This window comes from Scomber japonicus, chromosome 6 (genome assembly GCF_027409825.1).
Source record: "Scomber japonicus isolate fScoJap1 chromosome 6, fScoJap1.pri, whole genome shotgun sequence".
Classification (NCBI taxonomy): Eukaryota; Metazoa; Chordata; class Actinopteri; order Scombriformes; family Scombridae; genus Scomber; species Scomber japonicus.
The window spans coordinates 19,355,554-19,381,771 of NC_070583.1; the positions used below are offsets into that span (position 1 = coordinate 19,355,554).

At 40.3% G+C, this 26,218-nt stretch overlaps 1 protein-coding gene across 1 annotated transcript in view; it reads right to left on the minus strand.

The window, feature by feature from the left end:
• Positions 1 to 1,236: 1,236 nt before the first annotated feature.
• nectin1b (nectin cell adhesion molecule 1b) overlaps positions 1,237 to 26,218 on the minus strand; it is a 79,505-nt gene continuing 54,523 nt past the window's right edge. Inside the window, exons 4-6 of the mRNA XM_053321073.1 lie at positions 25,330 to 25,447; positions 19,270 to 19,421; positions 1,237 to 6,318 (exon numbers count right to left, since the gene is read on the minus strand). Of these exons, the coding sequence (XP_053177048.1) occupies positions 5,825 to 6,318; positions 19,270 to 19,421; positions 25,330 to 25,447 (764 nt within the window). The 3' untranslated portion in view covers positions 1,237 to 5,824. The remainder of the gene's footprint in view (positions 6,319 to 19,269; positions 19,422 to 25,329; positions 25,448 to 26,218) is intronic.

Below are 26,218 nucleotides of genomic sequence, written 5' to 3' on the forward strand. Positions count from 1 at the left end.
CGGTATGGAAACTTGCCTCAAAAGCAGAGACTAGTGCAGGCAAAAGCTGCACTAGTCACTGATCAATGACTAATGCTCTCCCCCATTATCCAGCCCAATGAATTGCTCATGCATATACAGTATGTTCATTAACCAGTTAATCACTCTAATTTAACGAGTCGTGTTATGTGGTGTTTGTAGGTCAGCCTCTCTGAAGCCATTAGGATTGAAATCTTTTTCCAATTTGTAGCCCATCGACGGCTCAACAACTCTAAAAGTCTCAACTCAAAACTCTAATTTGAAAGGTGATGTGATTCACAAAGAAAAATGTAAAGAAAACTCATTAACTCATGGGCTGCATTTAGATTATTAGAGACTTATTCAGCTTTGAATATAATGCTTGTCTGAACGTATTAGCACCATTAAATATTATAATTATAATCCAAAAACAAACTGATCCACAGTAAATCCCAGCAGGCATAGTCTGATTTTTTTTTTCATTTTTTTGTACATACTGTGTGCAATAACAGTAGCTATAATTTGTATTGTCAGCTTTACACTGTGTTGGACATTTGACATCATATATAAGGTGCTTTAACTCACTCTTGAAATTATACCCTACTAGGAACACATTTTAAAACGAAACTCCAGCCGTATTTCATCCTAATAGTAGTTTAATAAATTTAGTGTTGTAGATTTCCACTTGCAGATCTCTTAAGAGGAGAAAAAACGAGATGGCCATGCATTTTAAAAGCCTATGTGCCATCAAAGTCCCTTGGGCTACAGAGGGCTCTTTTAGCAAATGGATGGCAACAGCTGCAAACTCTGGGCTGCCCTTAATGTGCATGGTGCAGATGTCTGTACTTGAGTCCCACAGTCTGAGACAGATCTGTCTGGCTCTACACTGGGCCTCTCTCATCTTATTGCTGTAGCTTCATTAATCACTGAATTCAATATCAACATCTGCTTAACAGTTTCCGCTTTTAGTTATAACCACGAAAAGCCTTTGTTATATTCTCTATACATCCCCTTATTTTCTTGTGTTGGTGTGATATAATGATCATCTTTATTCAATAACAAGATCTGTTCAGCTCAGAATATGTTTTATAAAATACATCCTGCACCTCTGAAATACACTGTGTACGGAATATAAGACAATTCCTAGACATGTTTGGTTTGTGTTTTTTCAATTTTTCATGCCAGGGCAAAACAACTCAGTGTGAGCAGTGGAGGGACTCATGGATGCATCCAGAGAGAATCATCCTGCATTAACACTGCAGACTTTTCATTTTGAAAACTGGAACGGTAATAACTAGAAGAATATTGGACACGGCAATGTAAAATTGTTGTTCTATTTAGAAGCTGGATGCTTGAACATGCTCTGTGCTCTGAAGATTTGTCCACAAATACATTTGATATGGAAGGAAAGCAAAATGAGGTGCAGATTTAAATATTGTCTGTCTTTGTCAAAACTACATACGTTTATTTGCAGAACAAATCTTTTTTACATCTTACATGTAAGGCTCACAGAACGTGACGGAGCCGAAGAAATGAATCAACATTAACACCTGTGTAAGCTGACAGGGATACATTTCTGATCAGAGCTATTGGGAAAGAGCTACAATTACCTAAATCAATACAGCGATAAGAAATGTATTGCAGACCTAAACCATATTCAATCAGATACACACATCTATCCAATCAGTGAACTGGGACAGGGCACTGTTGACTATTGAACTCATTTAATGCTTAAAACAAATACAAGTTACTTCACTGGGTCATCACAATTGAACAAGAGATTTTTTTCATATTTGTAACACCCTCAGAAATATACATTCACATGGCTGCATACAGACAATTTCTCTCTTTTGATTTTATTTCAATAACATTAAATCAACAAACTGTATGCATCACCCCTTTGTATGACAGTGAAGCCGCTAGTGGCAATATTAAAAATGTACTGGAGGAGCATTTTTAGGTGGGACTTTGGAAATAAGCTATGCATCAACTTCATCTATTCATCACCAAGTCTCTCTGTTTGCAGTCAAAATAGGGTATATTTTACATGACCAGGGTCCCTACACAGTTGTCCCTAAATAAATCCCAACTATAATCTCAACCTTATATACATTATTTACAGTGGAATGTTGAACATACTGAATACAAAAAGTAGATTAGGATGGAATGAAGTTACAGTCATTATTACAAAATAGAAACTCATAACACCCCGACAACATGAAGACAATGTTTACGTCTACCAGTATACAGAATGTCGACTCAAATCTGAAAGGTCTTTCTTTCTCCAACATGACTGAGAAGCAAGTGTGGCAGTGGTTTCATAATGTATGCAGTAAAAAAAGAGAAATGAAACCCTAAACTTGTGCTTTCAAAAAGGGGTCAAGTTGATCTTTGCTTTGAGCCAAAATTGCATTTTTTTAAAATTCAAATTTACAAGTTAATTTTTTTCCCCCACTGGATTAGTGTTTTGATTGTTGTGCTTAGAAAAGTCAGCGATGTGTGACTATGTTGCAAAAGTTTGATCTCTTTCAAACATAAACTATCCAGCTTTGAGTGGAAAAAGTGCTGTATCACCATTTAGAAATCATTTAACTTTAAAATGGCAATGAATGCAGCTTTTAATAGATCAGTTGAGATTAAGATCAAGTAAAGATGCACTGTTAATATCGTGGTTGAGCTCAGATGGAATAACATCTGCACAAGACTAACAGAAATTCAATGCAATTAAAGAATCATCATTTGATCTAGAGGTTTGCACTTCATGTTATATTTCAATATTATGTTATTCATGATGCTATTAAATGGCATGAATAATTTAAAAGGTGCAGTGTGTAGAATTAAGTTGCATCTACTGTAGCAGAACAGACTTAAAATAATTGAATATAATATTCATAATATTCCTTAGTACATTTTAAGTAGTGTATAATCACCTGAAAATCATCGTGGCTTCATTACCTTAGAGTGAGCCCTTTGTATCTACGTAGGGAGCAGGTCCTCTTCCATGGAGCCCGACATGTTGTACCGCCATGTTTCTACAGTAGCTCAGAATGGACAAACCAAATACTGGCTCTAGAGAGGGCCGTGTTTTCTCGAGAATCTTGAGGCCACCCTAGGTTCTCCTACACACTTGGAACGGAAGGGTATTCAGAGAGTTGCAATCTGCAACCTCACTGCTTGTTGCCACTAGATCCTACACACTGCACCTTTTAAATGATGGAGCAGCAACTGTTCAGACTACCTTAATACTCCTGACTTTGATAGGCACTGAATGCAAGAAAAAGATAAAAACATGCTATTCATACATTTGTCTTGTGGAAGTGAAATGTTACAGCAAAGCAGTTTATCTGAGCAGCTGAACAATAAACCAAAGGCTATAAAATTGCAATTTACTTTTGCACTTGGAAAGGAGCAACCCCACTGCTGTCAATTAGTTTCCCCCCTCTGAAACTTTTTGATGCAAACCTCAGGTATCGCTCTCCAACTGTAGTGGAGACACTTAACAAAATCAGAAATAATCCTTGAGAAAATTTAAGTGAAGTAAGCTGATATCAGCAGACTTTTAACATGATTTCCCCACTTTGCAATGTTAATTTGCGTTTAAAGTACAATATAGTTTGAGGCTCATGATTAACATGCTCATCTAAAAACATACAGTAGACAAGCATGGACTGTAAGACATTCACATCTCCAGCCAACAGAGATGCTATTTTTTCATCTTTATTTATATATATATTCATACACTCTCGTGTGTTAACTGTAATATTGTCTCTGGGTACTGAGTGCCCATAAACTCATATCTTTGTCAATACTGACAACACTGAAAAAGTGCTGTCTTTTGAGCTGCAAATGAGGGAAGACACACTGGAATTGATACAGAAAAAATAGCAACATACGCACTCCCACACAAAAACATGCATAAAGTAAGGCTTAATACAGTATTTATATTGTTCAGAGCCAGTCAGATATCGCACTTATATCCATGTATTTAATTCTTTGCTTGTCTTATCCCATGTTTCATATTGAACTTTTTTTGTTTGAAGCAAATTCACTTTGCTGATTGTGTGATGGAGAGAAACATGTCATTTGCTATTCTAGCAACCACTGGCACTTGTTAACAGATTTAAAAAGCCATATATAAATATATCTATATATATATCTATATATATATATATAGATTTATATATATAATGCCTTTAGACAGGGTCATTGTATAGACATTGGCATATTTAGATGCCAATATTAAGACACAGAAAACCATTCATTCCTTTAAAATCCCCTAACAGCTACTTAAATTCATTTCAGAAAAAAAAGATGGAGAAAAAAAACCCACCATGAAAGCAGCAGGTGACTTATTGTACTCCAGGATGGCCACCATCATATTTTCAATTCCCTTTACATGTTAAAATATTTTCTCTGTAGATGTAACTATATGCAACGGGTGACATTTTCCTCGTATCCGTATTCTTTGTGTCCATGGACGACTCCTCATAGCAATGCTGTTGGTGTAAGTGGGGAGACTTAAGCGTATTCTCCAGTACACAGTCACACAATTATAAGAAGAGACAGAGTCATTATTGGGATACTCCCCAAACACTTTTCTCTGACATCCATTTGATAAAAAAAGGGTTAGAATAAAACATAATTATGACCACTCAGCACACACACACACAAAAAAGACATTTCATTGCAGTGGTAACTTCTTGAGCTCATTTACACGGGTAAAACCTGTTCAAGTCAAGTGACAAACATGACATTTCAGAGCAATTATTGAAGTTTTCTGTGAGATTCATCAAACCCCTTTTGGACGTGACTGAAAAGTGTGTTGTTATGTAAGGTACGGTTGTAGCCCTTCTCTCCCTTGCTACTCTGATTCATTGACGTGGGCCTTATTTTTATTTATTTTTTAATTTAGGAAAGGAAATTAAAAAGACCGTATGATTTTTATCTGTTACTGCCATATCCATACGGCTCAGTAGACTGACTCCCTCTCAGTAAAGAAATAGATCAAGCATATACACACAGGGGTCAAGTAATACTAAGCATGTCTTTGGAAAACAGCAATAACATATCTGTATTTAATGCTGTAAAAATACAAAAAAGTGTAATTTCATGAATGCTAAACCCAGAGAGAAACAAGAGAAATGATAGAGGTGCTTGTATGACTTAATTTTTTTTTTCTTTCTCTGAAACATTTGACCACAAAATTACAAACACTAAGAACGTCACCTGTAATTATGTCAGACACTTAACTCTCAATTCTCAGGTCACTTAAAAATCATACAAAAGGACATTAGAAAAATAACAAAACAGCAATGGTACTGGAAAAACAAAACAAAAAAACAAATCGTACATCCAGTGTAGGACTTTCACAAATGTGCTCAGCAAAACCTCAACCTGCAGTCTCTTTTTACACATTTAATACATTTATAACATAAAAAAAACATGACACAAAAAGAATAATACACCAGTATTAATCAACCGATCACCTCCCTGGTCTCGTACGTCAGTGACAACGAGTCCAATTACATACCTTAGTTTGTATTCTTTGCTCATTCGACTGATGGAATTGATACCAATGCCGTCATGTTGAGAAGTTGATGTTGCTAGCACTTTAAATAGACTCTTGATCTTCTAATAGAGATTAGTTGGATGGGGTCTGATGTGGGGGGGAGTCAGGGGGAAGGGGGTACTAGGTTGACCAAAAGAGGAAGGGGACTTGAAGGGTGCAGTTTGACAAATGGGAGGGTGGGGTAGGTGATGGAGGTGAAGGGTGTGGTGGAATGCAAGTGGGGGACAAGGGGTTGTTTGGTTTGGTTGTTGAATGCCACTACACATACCACTCTTTCTTAGAAATGACAGAGCCATCGGTTTGAGAGATCATATCATCGGCTATCTCAGGTTCAGGGTCATACTGGAAATCCAGAGTCCGCTCATCATAATCTCGGCTCTCTCCTTCGTCCACAGTGAAATAGGGCCTCTTCAGGTCCTCTGCTTCGGCATCAAAATCGCGCTCACTCGCCTCAAACCCTCCGGGACCGCCAATCTGGGCAGGCTTCTTCTCATCATCCGAGTCTTCCGGATACTGCAGGTTCTTGGGGATGGGAGGGTGCGCGGCTTTGCTGTAACCGTTTCCAAACACGTGTTTCTTGGTGCTGTAGTCTCCCTTGAAGGTGCGCTGGCGGCGGCGCAGGAATATGAAGAGCAGTATGGCCGCCACGCCCAACAGGGCAACTCCCCCCACAGCGCCCCCGATGGCGGCACCTGCATTGTGCTGCTCCTGCGGGATCTCATGGCCCCCAGGTGGTGGGTTGTTAGGGAATTCTGGGTAGGAAAAGACAGATGGAAGGGAGTGTGTCAGTGCTCTGGTGGGAGGAGGTGCGTTTGTGCAGGGTTTTTTTTTTTTTTTAGGAAAGATGAAGTAAGGGAGACAAGGACGGAAAAGCAAAGGGGAAAAGAAGGACCTCCGGCCCCACGACAAACCCCCCCAACCCCAAAGTAGTCTTGACCGGCAAAGTGGCAAGGCTCAGTCATTGACAGTCACATGCAGTTTCAGACATGGAGAGAAACAAATAGCCAGTCTACCACACACAACACCATAAAAGAATAAATGAGCAAAAAGATTAAAGTGAATGAAGCTTTGTCAGCATGCATTAACCATGATTTTTTTCTCAATTTATATTCATATATAATTAAACATTGTAATGAGCAAACTGTGGAAGAATTATGCCATGTGGCCTTTCAGTTAATACATTTAACTGTAGATTTCACACGAGTCAAAGTTGAATGATATACCTCAGTAATGTCCAGCATAAAACAGTACAAGACATATAACCATCTTCATCGGCAGTAATGAAAGCAATAATGAAATGAAAGAGCACTGCCAGAGATGATTATCAGCAGCCAAGCATACACAGCCATGATGCATCAACAGAGCTGATAAACATGAAGCTCTTCTGTTCAGGCAGCAGTGCAGACAGCAAAAGATAGCATATGCTTCCCAGATAAAAAAATACACATCATTCAGATTCAGAAGACAGTGGAGAAAATAGAGGAAATTATCAAATGACTCAAGTATGAGCTCTAATCTAGTACAGAGTGGCAACGACTAACGGCCTGCTAGAGACAAACAATAACTAAGATACCAGCCTCCACAAGTACAGTGTGTGAAGGCTGGAATTTTGCCTTGTAAATACAAAAAAAAAAAAAGATATGTTGTTTTAAAATCACAACTCTCATGACTACACCAGATCTGGAGCAAACCTGAGCCATCACATTCATTCCACCATTTGAAGGAACATATAGCCTTCTCACAAGGAAGATAAACAATGTTTATGAGTGAAGCACTTGAAGCAATTGTTGAAAACCATGTCCCTTACATACACGCCTTCACTTAAAACTGAAACACGAGCAAAGCACCTTCGAGTAAAGAGACAGCAGAAACTTTTATCTGAAATGTGATCAAAGCCTCGGGGTGCACAGGTAGTGCTTGTCTAAACCTGTAGAGCATAAGCACATTTAACTTCAATGGTAAACGCTGAATCCTCAACAGAAAGTGGAAGAGAAAACAAAAAAAAACAAACAAAGAATTACAGTGTCTCCTAAACAAATGGTGTGGGAAAGGGTTAGAGAGAGAGAGAGAGAGAGAGAGAGAAGAAAGGCGAGGCTTCCTGTTCATGCAGAGCAAGCCACAGACTCATGTACAGTAACAATGCAAGTCAAGTCAGACAAGATACAGAAAATATTTACTGGCTCTGATAACGTTTCTGTCTACTGTTGTAGTGATTTATATTATATTATGTCATGTCAGAATCTAGTTAACATGGATTTAAACAATGTTTGTCAGGAAAGAAAATATCTGGATCTAGTAACTACAGGCACCTGGGAAGCTAATTAGTTTTCAAAAACCTTAAATATAGAAGTATGATGCTCTGTTTGGATGTATCAACATCATCATGCCACATCTTATCTCTGACACATTTTCACAATTAGGTTTTAATTACAGTTTATATATGCACAGATAATCTATAGAATTAACATCATAAGGACATTAAAAAGCCTAGACACGCTGGCATATAACACGGCTGTTAGTACTGCCTTTAACAGGAAGGTTTTTTTATTGAGTAATAATTCAAATTGAAAGCTCATTTACAAAGTAACTGGTCATAACTGAGCCAAAATGAAGGTTTATTTTCAGCAATCGCAGAAGTTCCTTCGAGATATGAAGTTATCTGTGCTGCTACTCAGTAAGTCAAATAGAGTCAAATCAGAACATCACTGCAACAAACACATTTCCTGCGTAAGCTATGAAAGAAACCGATTTTTTAAATTATTTAATCAAGTGCTTTGTTGAATCAAAGCCATTATACTCATTTAGTGGAAATTATACATCCCTGAGCACAACTCTGGTACATAAAGGATGGGGTTGGAGGTGAAGAAGCTACTGGAGCCTTCATCTCTTCTTTAATTACAATGGCACTCTATCAGTCCAAAGGAGAGACCTCCCAAACACAGTCACTCTCCTCTGCTGCTCTTCCTCTGCACCCTTTCTCCCAGGGCCGACAGTAAAGCTCTCCAATTTCTAAAGCAGTGCCGGGCACAGTCTCAAATATCAGCTCAGGTTTTAATCTGACCACCTAATGGGATTATTCAGACACAGGCCTTCATTACACACATGAATGAGAGAGCGGAGCCAGGTCACCCCTGCTCGGGAACACATCCTCCCACCAAGTCCAAAGAGCGGTGAAAATCTAGAGGATTGTAGGAGCAGAGAGAAAAGGGAAAACCTTCTCCTGTAATCCTTTCCCCTACCCTTCACTGCCTTCCTCAGCTAGGATCTGTCTTTGCTCTCATCAATCCCCTTCAATACAATCTTAATTAGGTGGATTTTAGCCTTGCGTTTCTGAGGCTGCCGAGACTCAATATTTACCATGTAGAGAGGTGAAAAACATGAGGAAAGACCATTAAAACTACAGAGAGCCTTCAAAGCTGTTCTCCATCACCTCCATTTTTATAAAGGATCAAGTGACACTACCTCTTGACACCTATTTTTGAAGAATGTGAATGTAAACACTAATGATTGAACAATGGGTAATAGTCCAAAGATAAAAGCAGTTGTAAACACGGTGGTATTTTTGTGGGGTTTTTTGCACTGCATTATAAACCTTCAAGGAAGCCTTGGAAGTTCCTGTGCTGAAAACATGAGATAGAGTTTTCTAGTTATTAAGCTGTTTTAATAGAGGAGGGAATGTAAGGGAGGAATGTTGAAGTGTTCAAATGGCTCACCTTGTGTCATGGGGAACTTTACAATCAGTGACTCAAAACAACTTGGAAAAGCTCATCAGATCACTTCAGTGCTGTGGAGGAGCACAATGCTTTCATTTTGCAACTCAAAAAGGTGTGTTGGCAAAGAGAATTGTCTGTTTTCACCCTGTCATACAGAACACTTCTGCTCTGTACTTATCCCTTCGCAAGGTTACATCACAACACCACCTCCAATTCAACTCCGCTGGCCTTGTGCATCCACGAAGATAACAAAAAAAGCAAAAGATTCCACAATTTAGACAGCTCGGCGGCATTGCCTTTGTCTAGTCCATGTACTCAGTGAATGTGAGTATGTGAAATTAGAGTTGCCATGGTACAAACTAATCACATTATGAAAAACACTAATAATAAAACACATTTGAAATGGTTGGGGTACAACGGGGGGTTTGACAGCACGTAGGAGGAAGGAGGCGTTCCACCAGCACGCCATCGCTACCGGCAACACCTGCCAACAGATAGATAAAAAAGACCTCAAAGCAGCACAACAACGGCGCTGATACTGTTCCAGGCAACAAAAGGCAGTGTCTATTAACACCACTCTGGAAATATGTAGATAGTGGGGTAACCTTGAGTTTAAACGACTAAAATGTACTATTGAGATTAATAGGTGCCAAGATGTGCTATGAAAGGCTATAATTCAATCCAGAGGCATGCTAGATTTATACAGGTAATGAATAACATGACATACCGCTGCTATTTAAATGCTGCAACCATGCCATTTTGTATTGCATTAATCATATTATTTTGAACATTCACATCTGACTTGATCAGGTGGAAGATTTACTGCCTCTAAACATTTTAGTGTAAGAAATCCGTTTCCTTCACAACTCAATGAGTGTTCTCCCCCTGAGACATTTGTGTAAAAACAGACGCGAGTTTTAAAGGAAAACAAATGGCGAACAAATGCCGTGCACTCAAAAAAAAAAGACTTCTTGTTGTGTAAATGATCACGTCCATGGCAGGTTTGTGACTTAAAAAAAAACAACATAAGGTGCGGGATTTTATATTTCAGTGTACGCTATAGAATAGTACACAACAAGCTGCAAGAAATGTTCAAAGATACTGAGGGAGAGGAATGTCTGAAGCAAAAAAGGGGGCTTTAAAGTAAGAGAAACTGTTTCACAACTCTGTCCTGAAGGTACTGTTTCTGGGTGTGTTCGAGTCATGTCTGCACATGAAAAAAAAAGAAAGAGAGAGACAGGTACAAACATTCCTGAGTCTTAGCGCAATCATTTGGACAAGGTGTTATGACAGAAGCTGGGGAAATGAGAGAGGATTTCAAAGAGTGGTACAGGGAGTGGTATTTTAATATGACTAAATGAGGAACAAGCAGCAGACAACAGGAGATGAAAAGAAAATAGAGGGCCACTTTGAGAAGCCGAGGAGTGGCAACAAGGAAAAAAAGAAGATGGAGCGAGTGCCTTTGAGAGGTTGGGGTGTGACAACTGCGAATAAAGAATGGTATAATGAGTGAGTGGGGATGGGGACAATCGGGAAGGACGCATTAATTCAGTGATTCCAATGATCCTCATTACTCCTGCGTCTGAATTTTCCAGTGGTTGTGAAGTCATGGAAATGTAATGCTGCCACAACGAATAAAAGCTCATCACTGACAGGAATTTAACATGCTGCCTGGGCAAGTCGGTGGCAAGGCAAAGCTCTTTTCTACCCTATCGCATACACACCTTCCAATATCTACCATTTTGTTCTGTTTGTCAACTTTTTTTTTTTCTTTTCTTATCACTTATTCTACAGAGGCATAAGCTTGCCTCGTACGTAGGTAAATGCTGCCATTAAAACCTTCAGACTAGTGATTCAAATTAAATTCCTCGTAAAAAGCCAAAAGATAAGAGGCACGGGATGTGTTGGAGGAGATAACGCTGTGAAATACTTGCATCAAAACACAAGTGACATCATCGGTGCCATGCTGTGAACATGCAGTGACTCGCAGGATGAGGATGGTCCTGTCAGAGGAACAGAGACTGATTCTTGTTTTCATCTCCCGAGAACAGCAGCAGTATGTTTTGTTTTGTTTTTTTCCTTTTTTGGGTGGCATCTACTGGTGACCAACGCTGAGCAACAAGAGTGTATATAAATATATTTATGTATCTCAATAATAAACATGAATAAGCTGTCAAATTAGAGAAGAGATAACATGAATATTTACTTGTGTTCCATATCAGAAAGTTTGTTTTGCTCCCTCGCAGATATATTAGGGTCAGTTTTCGCAAGGGGGCAGGGAGGGGGGGGTGGGTAATAATTATTCTTAATGCACCCTTAATGAGCAATGAATATTTACACCATCGTCTAAACACCAATGCCATTTTAAAAGCCATGTTTGCTCATAAGGTACCATTATTAATGCATCTCTACATTTCCCTACTAGCCTCCATGTGTCTGCAGTGCTAAGTAGAAGTGCTGTAAGGATGAGTTATTGGGTCAGCAGACATGCAGCAAACAAATCTGCATGTTAGTACGCATTAATCCAGGAGAGGTCGGTGCCCTGTTTGTTTAGCGCACCATCCTACCCTCAGCATCTCCTCTGTTGTTTTTATTTCCCTTTTTTGTCTCCTCGTTGTTATTTTAGGGCTGTGTGTGTAATGAGTGAATCACCACACAGCATCAGCAGCAGCTCTGGAGCCAGTGGTCAGACCCTGGGACAGCATCTGACCTACTTCATCAGGCTCTCAGGGAGGCGTGACAGATCCCACACCACATGGGTGGACAGTGTGGAGGAGGAGGAGGAGGAGCCAGGCTGGGCCGAAAGGACTCAGCCAATCCCCCTGCTCCATCTGTCTGCCACATCCCTCTCCTCTGCATCCTCTGGAGAGCAGAAACAGCAAACCATGCAGAAACAAATGTTAAGATAAATCACTACGATCTCAGCTGCTCTGCTCTTACATGCTCTCCCCTGGTGACATTTCCATTTCACTCCTCCAGCCGGGCTATCTTTTCCAAATAAAAAAGACCCCTTTACACTCTGAGCATCCCCCCTCCTCCTCCATTTTATGCAAAGAGAGCTGCAGCCACAATGTCTTCCCCCTGAGTGCTTTCCCTGGCACAGCACAACACAGAAGAGGCTTTATGGGGCGGCCTATGGTGTGCAAACGCAGGAGTGGCTCATGCTAATGTCTCATTTGGATAATGAGGTGTGATCTTGGCAGGATGTGAGCAGCAAGAAGCCCCTCCTGTAGTGAGAACCTGGGGGCTAGAACGTCAGCCTGCAAACCCAAATCCTTCTAGGTTTGCAGATGCCTGATCAGGAAGTTCAAGGGTGAAAATGAGGAAGCAGGGAGGTGCAAGAGACCAAGACACTGAATATGCTTCTCAACCTGCCTGACAGCATGTGTATATTTGAAGTGAGGGTGCAATGATATACAAGATATACACATGTGGCCTTTGGATCTATGAATAATGCAAGCGGCGATGTGAGAAGACAGAGCTATGTGCTATATAGCGCACAGATTGAGACAGACTCCACCATGACAAGCAAAGACAAACAAATTTCACATTGCTGGGGGATCCTTTGCAAAGCTGACATCATAATGTCTCTTTTCTCTGTCACAGAAAAGAAAGAGACAAATGGCTGCGTGGAGCCGCTCTCCTGTTAGATAATATATGGTAATATATGGTGTGATACTTGTTTTATTCAAGGATATTCTCTCTGTACACTCTAAGAAATGAAACTTGGATGCTGTTTGAATTACGTAGTTGTTTTATGGTGAAAATATTTAATAATTGCGGTTTTGACCATCAAAACAAGACGGTTTCATTCAAGGTTGATGCAACCTGTTTAATACAATCAAATAAATGAGTGTGTAATTCACATAACTCAATGATGTAGCATTTAATAAAAACTGTTTGGTAAGATTTGCTTGACAGTATTTAGTAATGATCAATTATCTGTTAGTTTTGTCTCATTTATTTGACTTATTACTGCAGGACTGTTTGACATAACTAAATAAAGTAAATATAACATTTCATTTCTTAGAGTGCAGTCTAACAAGTGTTACTGTGCGATCAGCGTGCTATTACATTGAGAAAACCGACAGACCCAACAGTGAGGAAGAAATGCCTGTTTCTCCGCTGATAAAAATGCACCACACCATCAACACCTGCTGTGATTTACAGTTTATAATTAGCTGAGTGGCATAGTAGCTCAGTGGTTAGCACTGTTGCCTCACAGCAATAAGATCCTGGGTTTGAACCCCAGCTGTCCCACGTCCTCACTGTGTGGAGTGTGCATGTTGTCCTTGTGTTTGTATGAGTTTCTTGCAGAAATACTTGCAGTTTCCTTCTACAAGGAGCAGTCAATATGGCCCTGAAATAATATTGCGATAATTCAAGGTAATTCATAGTGATCATGATAATCTTGACGTTAAAACAAAGCACTCCTTGCAGGATTTTTGGCTCTGCTTGAGGTGGTGCAATAGGTTTGTTGTATTTTCCTCATTTGTTGTTACATATTACTGTGGTTTCTTGTAAATCTGATGATCTTTAGTAACCAGACCTCTTCCATACTACTGAAATCGCTCCCCTTTTTGGAACTAACTAGAGCTAGATGCCACTAAATCTTACACACTGATCTTTTAAGTACAAGTTGTAATACTTGTTAGGACAATTATAACGTGTAATGTCAGCTCAGACTAACATCTTCTGCTCAGTAATTTAAATTTATGCTGAGAAAGCTCCCTCTGCTAGTGCCAACCTGCTGCTGCTTTCCTGCCAACCCGGTGGCAAGCATTTGGAATCATTATATAGACATAACTAATGTTCTCGGCAATGGTCTCATTTGCTTGCATTGGTTATGCGAAGCCAATTAAATTAAAGTGAGATCGGTAAGGAAAACACAATAAAGGAAATGCAGGCACTTTTTAAAAGAGTGTCAGCCTTTCTCACCCACTTCTATGTCTCCCTGTCTTCGCCCATCATTGTGCTGTAGGACATAGAGGATAGAGGATGTCACAAGGAGTGAACACCAGGAGTTGACACAGGCTGTTACATAAAGTCATGTAAACAGCATCCTGCCCTTTCTTCCACCTCTGCATTTCTTCCTGTTTCTGTTTGCCTGTGAGCCCATTTCTGGAATCCACTTTACCTCTTCAACTAAATTCCAAAAATCAGACCCACTGAAGCATATCGTTCCGTCACATGGATACCTTTATTTATTTATATTTCTATTGGACTGTCTATATTTTATTCATCTCATTTTCACCATGTGGGTACGATTTTTTCCCCTTACCTCTTTTCGCTCTCTCAAGTTCATTTTCTCACACGGGAGCGAACTATTGCTTGTTCAGGCGAGCGTGAACAGATGTCGACACCCGTTGCCTGTGCCTGTACAGAAAAAGATCCATCCTCATGCTTTCTTGCTAAATTGAAGAGACTCCATCCAGTTTAACCCAAGTGGTAAAGCCCTGTAGCAAAGCTGACTGCACCTCTGCTCTCTCTCTCAAAGTAGCCTGGTGTCCCGGCTCGGACAAAGGTGGATGAAAGGCTGTAAGTGGAATCGCCGAAAGGTTCACATACAGGCTGACCCTGAGCTGATCTGATATCATCCTTCGCAGCTGATCCTGCTAATGTGGCAGGAATTATGCATTGTATTTCATTCAGTCTGGCTACATTCTCCCACAGATTAGAGCTGTTGTGTGGAGGAGTCAAGGTTAAAAAATATCTAATCAAGTTTAAAAGATTATTCAAGTGGGTCAACAATTGAGTTCTGTTGTGAATGTGCTGCTTCACTGAGATAAATTTTCCCACATGTCACAGTATTGTGTGCTGCCAAGAAAACAACCGCACATCTTCTTTCTCAGGGGTGATAATGACATAATTTTAAGGCTATCCCAACAAAACAGCCATTCATCATGTCTTATTATGCGCTGGGAAGAAATTTAAGATGGCAGCATTGATATGTTTCGAGCACAAAAACAGAGTGTGATGGCGGAAAAACTGATTATCTTAATGAAAGACTGATTTTGTCTTCTTAAGTTGGGGAAGATCTTTGAGGTTTAACCACATTATTCAGCCCCCTTTTCTGTGGCTTTTTTAGCTGCAACATTTCACAGGAGTTACTGTCTGACTGGTATCCCTGGTAGATGGTTAAAAGCTGCAGAGAATGAATCGTCAAAAATAACTTTCATTGTGAGTCTCTGAAGCTGTTTAATTGTCTATTTTTTTTTAACATGGCCTCTGATACCCGTTAGTAATTAGGCGATTAATCAGATCTGACAACTTGTCAACTTTCCCTCAGGAGATTTCTGAACTGAATGTGAATGAGAGAGGTATTTGCTTAGAAGAGGGCCATTACATGAAGCTCATCTCTCTTGCTATAGATCCTCTCCTCCCCCCTTCCTCTCCCTTCTCTGCTTTTTCTTGCAGACTTCCTCTTTCACCTCTTTTTCTGTGAGGGAGGATTGATTAAAACAGGAGAGTGGTTCATTAGATTCTGACAAGCAACACCATATCTGCAGAACACATGTCCTTGGAGAAAGCCGTCTTAGCCCATGTGACTTACCATAGTCAATGCCATCTCCTCAGCAAACACTTTCCCCAAACTAATTGAAACAAGGTGCTCTGTGGCCCTGCTATCTGCCGAGGTGACAGTTATGCAGCTCCCACAAATCCGTCCATGAAAACTGAGGAGCTTGATTAAAATGCGCTTTTCTTAAGTACTCCATCAGTGTTGTTTCCCAGTGTGAGAAAATAGCTTTTCTGTGATACAAACAAGTTGTCACGGACATTTTATCTTCCTGACACTGAATGCAAGGTTGTCTCCCTGGCAGGTGTATATTGCTGTGTCAATCTAAAGATCTACTTCAAAATGAAAACAAAAGCGTTACTGCCAAATTCATGCATAATGCAGATAGCAGTAGTGCATTTGGATAAATTCAGGTCTTGAAAGCGACAGAACTATGTACACTGGTGGTATGAAGTGACAGATTGTTTAAGTGACATATTTGTCATTGCTCTGATACAGTTTACTGCAGACTAAAAAGGCCAGCTATAATGCCTGAGTTATTGACTCTGGAAATACAACACTCTCCCAAGTGTATCTAAATCCAAAGACCACTAAAAAACTGCCCTTTTACAAGGAAAAGAAACAATTATTTTATGTTCGGTGCTGGTCTAGAAATTGCAAGGTCTGTGAGCAATTCAACAAATGCACTGCAGCTATCAACTTGGTCACCTTCCTTTTCTGCAGAGAACACATAGCTAACATTTTGAGACCCAATGCTGCAGCCTTGAACAGCAGCCAGCAGTGGGCCCTCTCAACTGCCATTTCTCAGCCAGGCCTGTCTGAGGCTTTTGGAAGGCACAAAGATGCTCTTTGAAGTTAATGAAGCATCAGCATACTTCTTTACCTCCGCCACCGGGTCATTATGCACAGCCAATGTCAAGGTTGCACAGAGCACTTCAAAGAATTAGAAGGAAATGTGGAGTCCTCCCTCAAGTTCACCTTAACAGTCTTTTATTCATGTCATTATAACAGATACTAAATCTACTACAAGCTGCTCCACATTCACATAAAATAGATTCTAAATAGGAAGATTTCTTTTACGCATATATGTGAAGCTTAATGGCATTCTGGAATGGGGTTAGGGTTAGGGTTATGCTGACAAGCCCACGTTAAGACAGGAATCGGCTAGCATTTCACAACATCAGCAAAGAGCACATGAGCACATGCATTGTATGATCCCGGTGTAAAGTGTCCATGTTGCACTTGCATGAGACACAAGGGCAGGGTAGTTCGGTCGATGTTTGCTCACGGTGCTGCACTCCTCTCTGCATCCTAAAGCGCTAAAGCATACAAATGTTTGACAGTCAACTAGCTGTTTGTGAGCTGTTGTACAATTTGACTGGCCTCCATGTTGGAGCTGAGCCTCTGAACTGTGCATTATGAGGGGAACTGTGTTGGTCTTGTCAGTGCTACTATGGGAACTGGCAACATGCTTTTAGGGCTTGTATAGTACCCTTTGGGAATGTACCCTAAACAGAAATGCAGGACTCTTGCCATCTAACAATATAGAACAACACTTGCAGCTAGAATCCAGCCAGCCTTTTACTACTGAGGATAAAAACAGACCACCGAGTGCTTTGCGGCACGTAATAATGTTGGTACTTACAACTCCAAATATCCAAATATCAATAATGAAGTTCTGACAGCCAAAGAAAAAGTGACAATCAGGTAGTCAAGTAGAAAATGTGAAAACACTTTGCTTTAATACATAATTATATATCCCTGAATTATAAGTAATAACTTTTATTAATTACCGTGAACATGCAGAGAAATAGGAAGTAAAAGAGACCTACAGCTGAGAGCGAAGACTGTTTTCACCGCTCCAAAATCAATTATTACACTTGCTTCAAACTGCTTCTGAAAAGCTTTACATGGGCTTTAAATGTTAAAGAAAAAAAAACAACACACACACAGAAAAATGCCTGGATTCAAATTCCGCATGCAGATAAATTGAATCTGAATGTGCTCAAATTATTTACCCTCACATTGTTCACCTCAGTCACTCAATAAAATTATACGGACAAATGATGAGAATAAACATAACGACTACAGGGACAATAGCAGTGTGGTTTGTTAATTTAGGCAATCAATGAAAAGCAGAAATAGAAAATGACTTTGGTGCCTTTGTTTTGTCTTTTAAAATGCAGTACTTTATGCCGAGGTGTAAAACTCAATAAAAAGCTGTTGTATGGTGATTTCCTGATGGCAGATTACTTCCTCACTTTCTTGTTTGATAAGTAACGGCCGTTCATGCTCCTTTGAGACTTCTATTATCACATTATTAACCCTCCTACATCGGATGGTCGACTTCTCACAATGCAGGTGATGACATCATATCCGGACAAAGCTGCTTTGTCTCAGTTTTACCCATACCAGTACAGAATAGCACACTGAGAAGCAGGAAACAAAGTAGGAAAGCAGGAAAAAAAGTATGCAATGATACTGTCAGCCACAGCTGTTCACTTCACACTAAGCTCGCATTCCCAGAGACACAACATGAGTCAACATGCAAAGCAATGCAAGTTAGAACACCCCCGCTTCCGAGAAACCAAGCAGTACAAACAGTAGAGGAAACGCCTTTCCAGTCTGACCAGAGCAAAACTGTGACAGTCTCCCATACCGCACACACAGATGGTACCAATAGAGAAGGGTCTCCACGTAGCACGTATAGCAAATACAGATCTGGTATATATTGTAGCAAGGGCTTTGATTGCAAAATATCGTCTCCTATGGATATGAACCCAGAGGAACCACATTGTGTGTGTTCCGACAATTATCTAGAAAGCGAGGGAATTGAATCAGTTTTGTTCAGCATTTTGTTTTCCCCAGAAGACACATGGAGAAGAAAAAGAAGGAGAAGGAGAAGAAGAGACAAAAGAACAAGCGCAGTGCTCAACTGCAAGATAAGCACGGGCTGTTCAGAGAAATGTGAGCGTGATGCAAGCAAACTATGATCAATACAGTACCATCACCTCAAACCCCCATTTTCCTTGATGTTATTTTAGGTGCTGATAATAGAACTGCTTTATACCGCTCCCACACAGGCGACTGGATGCATAACAGGGAACGGTGGGAGGGGGTAGCTGTTGTATTCCCATAGTGAGTGTGTGTGTGTGTGTGTGTGTGTGTGTGTGTGTGTGTGAAGCTCTGATACACAAACCCTTTTTTTTGTTTTCCCTCTAACCTGCCACACGGTGCAGCAGGGAGCCGCACAGCCTGGGCAGGTAGGAGCCAGATTGAAAATAAATCGTTGACCTGCTACAATCACTTGGTCTGTGCGTGCGCATAGATATTTGTAATGAAATGAGCTGATGGGGGTCTGATGGTTGCTGACAAATGTTTTTTAGAGGGCTACTGTATTGATGCAAGCCATGCCAGAGTTACTGAAGAGACGGAAGAACAGACATTTCAGAGACCGCCTTTATCGAAGTTACCTGTGATGTTGACGTCCACGATGCCAGTGCGAGTCCCTATGCCGTTGGTTGCGTCACAGACGTACGTGCCGGCCAGGTCGTAGGTCACCGGCCCCTTGAAGAACAGGGTGTTGTTCTTGATTTCCACATTACTGGGCAGGGAGCCATTCAAACTGTGAGGAAAAGAGGCAATAATACAGACACCATAAAAAGACAGAATTACACCACACCACAGTAAAAAAAATCCCTTTCCCAGGAGCTGCAAAGCAATTCAAAGCACATGAAAAATACAGTCTCTAGTGCCAAACAAACCTGCATCTATGTGTGTGTGTGGGGGGTAAGATAAATACCAGGAACATTTGACAGTGCTATATTTCAGCCATCATCCATCAAGTCCAAACTAAATTATGAGGACAGGGAATCCCAGCAGGTCCAAACAGGTAAGACATAAACCGAGGCCTAAGGACACAGGCTTTTTTGGCATATGGAATATAAAGCAGACAGTGGTGGGGTGGTTGATATATATACTCAACTACAGCACCGCTCACATGGCTGAACTCAAAACTCAGGGGAGCTGTCAAAAGAGGCAGCTGATCAAGCGATAAATGCAGAATCTACCAAATGCTGGGCTGTCAATGAGAACTAGAGCCTGTTTTTCCTGCCTGAGGTGTTTGTCTTCATGGTTCACTATCTCTTTTGCATTCAGGCTCGCTCATGTCCTTTGATCAGGTCAGCACACTTTGAGGTCATGGATCATGAGCACACCAATCCTCCATTCTATTATCTGGACCCCTTTTATGGTGCCTGAAGGCTGAATAAGGTATCAAATTTCGTGAAATTATCCATTTCCTGCCGCCTTCCTCTCGATCAGCTTCATCAGCTGCTGAATGGATCCAGCTTACAACTAAGGAGACAACTGTGAGAAAAAATAACTAAATAAATAAAAAGCCCGCTCTGACAATGGTGGGTTGCTGGGTGTTGGTGGCAGTTTCTGGATTCTGTGAAGAATAAGGATGCTGCTAAGACCTTCTTCTTGCACTCCTGGGCTTACTCTCTATTGAAAAGACAATTTGAGATCCTCTGGTGTGTGAGATCATTAAAAACAACGTAATGCTCCATTTATTAGAGCAGAGAAAAAACAAAATGACATTACAGAGAGGCGACAACATTAGATCTCACACTAACAATGGTCACACATCAAACACTTGAGCTACGCTAAACAGGCTTTCAACAAGGCTCTTCAATGGCAGGGGGGAACAACATAGTGATGAGTTATTTGTTAATTAATCTATCATAGAATGTCAGTTGCTAACAGCTGATCCACATGTGGTTAAAATGCAATTAACATTGCAGGTTTTCAGGTTGAATCAGAAATAAAAAGCACACTATGTTTTTTAAATTTTTATACTAATAATTTAAAAGTAATGGGAACAGCTCGGGTTATGTTGTTTTTCATTTTGCAGCATGGTGACACATTCACAGTGGAGTTAGGTGCAAACATCTCTCAATACTGTATGCTATGATTCAATATGATTCAGTTCCCTTGTGAGCCTATATCAAATGCTGAGTTCTGCAAAGCCCAATTGATTTGCTGCAGAAATAAAAGGCTGGCAAACTGCGATTCACCACAGATTCTGTGGCCACTTACGATGTCTGCATTTGTGCGAGACATCAGAATGTATGCATGGTCGTGTGTGTGTGTGTGTGTGTGTGTGTGTGTGTGTGGAGCCTGAGGGGCAGTAATATGAAAGGCTAACAAACAGCTTGAGATTGATGCAGATTCTTTGATGACTTGCTGGTCTGCTCATGTGCAAATATGTATGAGATGTGTGCGATAGATCTGGGAGGTTTGAGTTGAGTTGAGGGGTGGGGGGGTGGGGTGGGTGTTTCAAGCCTCTACATCAACTCATCATCCAGAATGTGTTACAAACTGCATGATTGTGAGGAGGCGGTTTTAGACGTAAATGCAGAAAAATATTCGGTGTGTGCTCAAAAGCTCAATATGTGATATTTCATTTTACGTGCATGATCAGGTCTATAAATAAGACTGTTCACAGTGGCAACTGGAAACTCATTAACAGAGATTATAATAACCATTCAAGGAAGAAATTGAGGCTGCTTGCTGGACTTTAAGTGCAGTGTCTTTAATTAAACATTTATCAGTGTTGCTGGCCTTTAAAGCATTTTAACATTCAAGTTTAATGTTTATTGTGTGATTTCATTCTCTTGGAATAGTTGCAGACAACATTAGGGAGTACTTATGTTTAATATGAAAACCCATCAGCCTTTGTAACGTCCATAGCATGGCTAGACTGGCTGTGCTACACCCTGCAGTGATAATGTTGTAGAAATAAACTTAAATATCATTTAAAGGGGCATTGAGGATGAAGTGTGTAGTTTAGTGGCATCCAACAGAACAGCCTTGGCAGAAATGGAATATAATATTCATAAGTGTGCATTTATTAGTGTATAATCACCTGAAAATGAGAATAGTTTATACTGTCATTACCTTAGAACAAGGGACAAAGGGAGAGGGCCGTCTTCCACGGAGCCTGCCATGTTGCTACAGTAGCCCAGAGCTGTCAAACTAAACACTGGCTCTAGAGAGAGGACCTTTCACACTTTTCACAAATTTCATAGCCAACATAGGTTTTTCTACATGCTTGGAAGGGGACTGGGAGGGGGTATTCAGTTGGTTGCAATCTGTAGCCTCCCTGCTAAGATGCCATTAAATTTTACACAATAGGCCTTTAAGTAATCTATGACTTTCATTCACCGCTATTGGTGATTAAAGAACTGCCAGCAGTTTTCTTTGGGTAGAGATTAATAGACCTAAAAAATAGAATCACATTTCCACCGTAGCAATAAGTAAGCTAGCTGTGTAATTAGAGGATAGATTGAGGTAATAACAATAATACTGATTTATTTTTTTATTTATAGCAGCATTTCTGGGAAACTGAAAATGCATCATGGAAGGAAGGTATGTGTGCGCTGTTAATCTGCTAAAACCAATTTCAATCTTTAATCTTAGCACATAAATAATTAGGGATGCTCGATATTGGCTTTTCTGCCCAAATCCAATATTGTCCAACTCTTAATTTCCAATACTGATATCACCCGATACCGATATATGCAGGCTTTTTGCACTGAAACTGTAAGATAACAACATAACATATCTCCTATTGTGGAATAAACACATTATACCTAATTGTATTGCGATGTCCCACTGGATGCATATATAAATGCAACATCACTTTCCAAATGTAAACACTGTCTGTGCAAAATGGGGTGTGTCCTTTTTTTAGTTGACTCTCGCTCGCTATTTCAGAGCAGTTCCCCATTAACTCATTTTGAGAAATAGCTCCGGCATTGTGCTCTGAGAAAAGAAAAAAAAATCAAAGATGCCTTCTTCAAGGACTGTATGCCAAGGCTTTCTGCACACTCCATTCAATTGAGAGAAAACAAACAGAAGAAGGGAGAAAAAATGAATGCAGACGATGCAAATACAGAATCTTTTTTTATATAATTTTCGTTGCTGTAATGGGTCACATTCATTTTAAAGAAACCCAAAGACCTATGACCTCATTAAATAAGATCAATACAACTGAATGTCTTTGGGAAATAACATGGATCTGTATCAAAGGTATTATTGGATTTGGCTAAACATCTGTGTAATGTGTGTGTGTGTGTGTGTGTGTGTGTGTGTGTGTGTGTGTGTGTGTGTTTGTGGTCAAGTGTGACGCAATCTTGCCAGCCTGTTCTGGATTGTTCCGTCACAGCCTTGTGCTGACCTCCACAGTAAAGCCCTGGGGAACCTTCACAACAGATTTGGCATCTCATTTTCAGTGCAGCAATGGCCGTCCCCTCCTATCTGTCAGCACAGTGCCCTCGTCTTTCTAGATCACATCTCTTCACCCTCCTCTTCTTCTCTCCTTATCTTCCATTTTCTCTCTAGAATCTTCCTTTACCTCCGATAAAAAAAACAACCTACTCTATCTACTCTATCTTGTCTTCTTCTGCTGCTGCTATGTGTATATCGGTGTTTCTGCCCTGAAAGCTAAATCTATGCATTAAGTGGCTGTGGCTCAGGAGGTAGAGCGGTCGTCAGCCAATTGGAAGATTGGCGGTTCGATTCCCAGCTCCTCCAGTCCACATGTTGATGTGTCCTTGGGCAAGACACCAAATTGCTCCCGTTGCGGTGTATGAATGGTTAGTTTCCACCTGATTTGCAGGTGTGCCCCTGCCATCAGTGAATGAATGGGTGAATGTGACATGTAGTGTAAAAGCGCTTTGAGTGGTCATAATGACTAGAAAAGCACTATATAATTACAGTCCATTTACCATTTACCATAAGGAAAAAAACTTCCTGTGCCTCATTAAAATCCAACAGGGGCCTGTAGAATAGATACAATGAGGGCACAATGGTCTATTAATCCACACCCACTCAAGTCCACTGACAAATTTCTTAACCTAGCCTTCACTGAGCAATTACAGGACAAATTGGTACATTTATCTCACAATTTCGCTGTATAATGCTTTCATTACAAACTGTGACTGTGACTCAGAAAAGTTTGCTTATGTTCTAAGAGATAAAGCAACTTTTGTTTGTTTTGATTTTTTTGCATCTGGCACCAATAAAGAGTTCAATCAATGCAAATTACAGCAAACAATTCTGCTTTGTAGTTGTACCCCTTCACTTTTAACAGAGCTTATATTTTACTGTAAAATAGCATTTCCGCATGACCAACTTTCATGCCATTATTCAAAGCAGATCAAACCCGGGGTTTTTTGACGACTCCCCGAGGCTTGAAAACATGTTTGTATCTCTTCTTGCTATTTGCAGTGATGTCAAATACACTGATGTCAGCCTTCCGGTATGCCGACCTAATCCACGGCTGCTACTCCAGCTTCAGCCTCACTCCCCTGTGTGTCATGGACAAACAGCTGCATTCTGTGCCCTCCAGAGAACACAAAGGCACTAACAATGAAGCTTTCTTACCCCTCTACCTGCATGCTGGTCCCTAGACTTCAAAGCACAAACCCAAAAGGAAAGCAAACCACGCTCTGTTTGCATTTATCTCCCAGTATCTGTGACCATCAGGAAGATATGGGTGTGTGTAGCTGCTTTAATAGACCTATTGTGCTCTGCCTCAGGTCCACGTCTTATCTTCATTAAAGGTTTCATAAACAAACTAGAAGAGTGTAGATCTACGCTAGGTATGTCTGGGATTCATGTACATTCTAGGTTTTACTTTAAGATGCATAGAATAGTGTAATGGTGTCCATGGTGTCCTCCTGGGTCCGGCTAACCGTATAAATTTAATAAGGTAACAACACACAGGACAGTAAGTCCAAACTTCGATTTAAACATTATCTACTCAGAACATTTTATTATAACACACCGCATAAAATAAAACCTCTCCCTGCCTCCCTCTCACCTCCCAAACAAAGAGGTCCCTCTCGGTTCCCTTACAGTCAAGATGGCAGTTAGTGGATCATAACATATCGGGTGTAAAATTACTCTGCAGATGCTCCGGTTCAAGATGAGACCAAACGTTTCTTTCGAGTCTGTTTTTGTGGCATATGGAATGCAAAGGATTTGTTTAAAGCCTAGCCGATTGCCAGAAATACTTGTGGCCCCTACCAGCCAGTTAAGAGGAGTAAGGAGTCAGCAACAAATGAGTTTTTTTCAACAAGTGTGAGTCACTGTAACCATGAGAGGTCTCCTTAGCATACAGTCATAAATGTGCACAAAAAAATAAAAAGGCTGATGGTTCCAGTAGATGCCAGAGTGGCTGCGGACAGATACAGACATGGACACACACAACTAAACACATGATAACAAACACACAGAGACACATTTCTGGAGAGTATAAAGAAAACGAATGGTGGAAAAGAGCAGGACTCCATTCAACTAGCACATTGTATGAAATTGCCTCCCTGTGCTTTAGCAAGCTCTCCACAAAAAAACCCCACTTTTCTTTCCCCCCAGCCAGAAATCTAACGTGAGAGAAACAACACATAGCCATGCTCTCGTCTTCTCAGCCTTAAGGGGTTTTGTTAGGGTTTAGTCAGACTCACAGTTTCCACTGGTAGATCGTGACAGGGGGGTTAGCATCAGCCCTGCAGGTCAGCTGAACATTCTGACGGTTCAGGTACCAGTTCCCATCAAAGCCCTCGATCTTCACCTCGGGTTCATCTGCAAGACAGGCATGCTGATGTCAGTGCTTCCCTCCACAACAAAAAACTGTTCAATTATTTCAGCTCTGGTAAAGCGTACAAATATTTGATTATAACATACTTGTAAAACAGTAATGCTTCAATTCCATCCATTAGTAATTAAGTGGTTCTCTATTCTTTTTGTCAGTTCAATCATCCCAATTATAATATTTTTAATGATCTCAATGCATATATGATCAAATAAGTCAAATTTCAAACAACTCTGTTTTCAAAACCCCATTGATGCAAATAGTTTCAGATTAAGTCTCATCTGGGGATCACAACTGGACCTGGTGTCTTTTTACTACACTGCTGAAAATGTTTTTTTGCACTTATAAAAGGGTGTAATTTAATAAAAAGCAGTAAGCCCATGCATGCTGTCAGTAGAGGTCATGTTTCAGTTTTCCTGAATAATCAATGTAACAATATAAACAGAAAACTGGGATTGGGCGGGGCAACTGGATGAAAACCAGTTTTAAAAATACCTAATACGCCTGGTGCATAATCAGCAGCTCATTTGTGTTTTCACATTACATACGGGATTGAGCTGTGTTTGCAGGAAGACCTTGTTTACTATAAACTATACAGTGACCGGCAGAACTAGTTTCAAAGTTTAGTTCACAAATTTTAAAATTAACTAGTTCAGTTCATAGTTCATAATTCAAAATTTTGAACTAAGTTCTAAAAATGAACTAGTTCATAGTTCTTTTTTTTCAATGTTGCTGCAAACTATTATTTTTCAAAATTATTG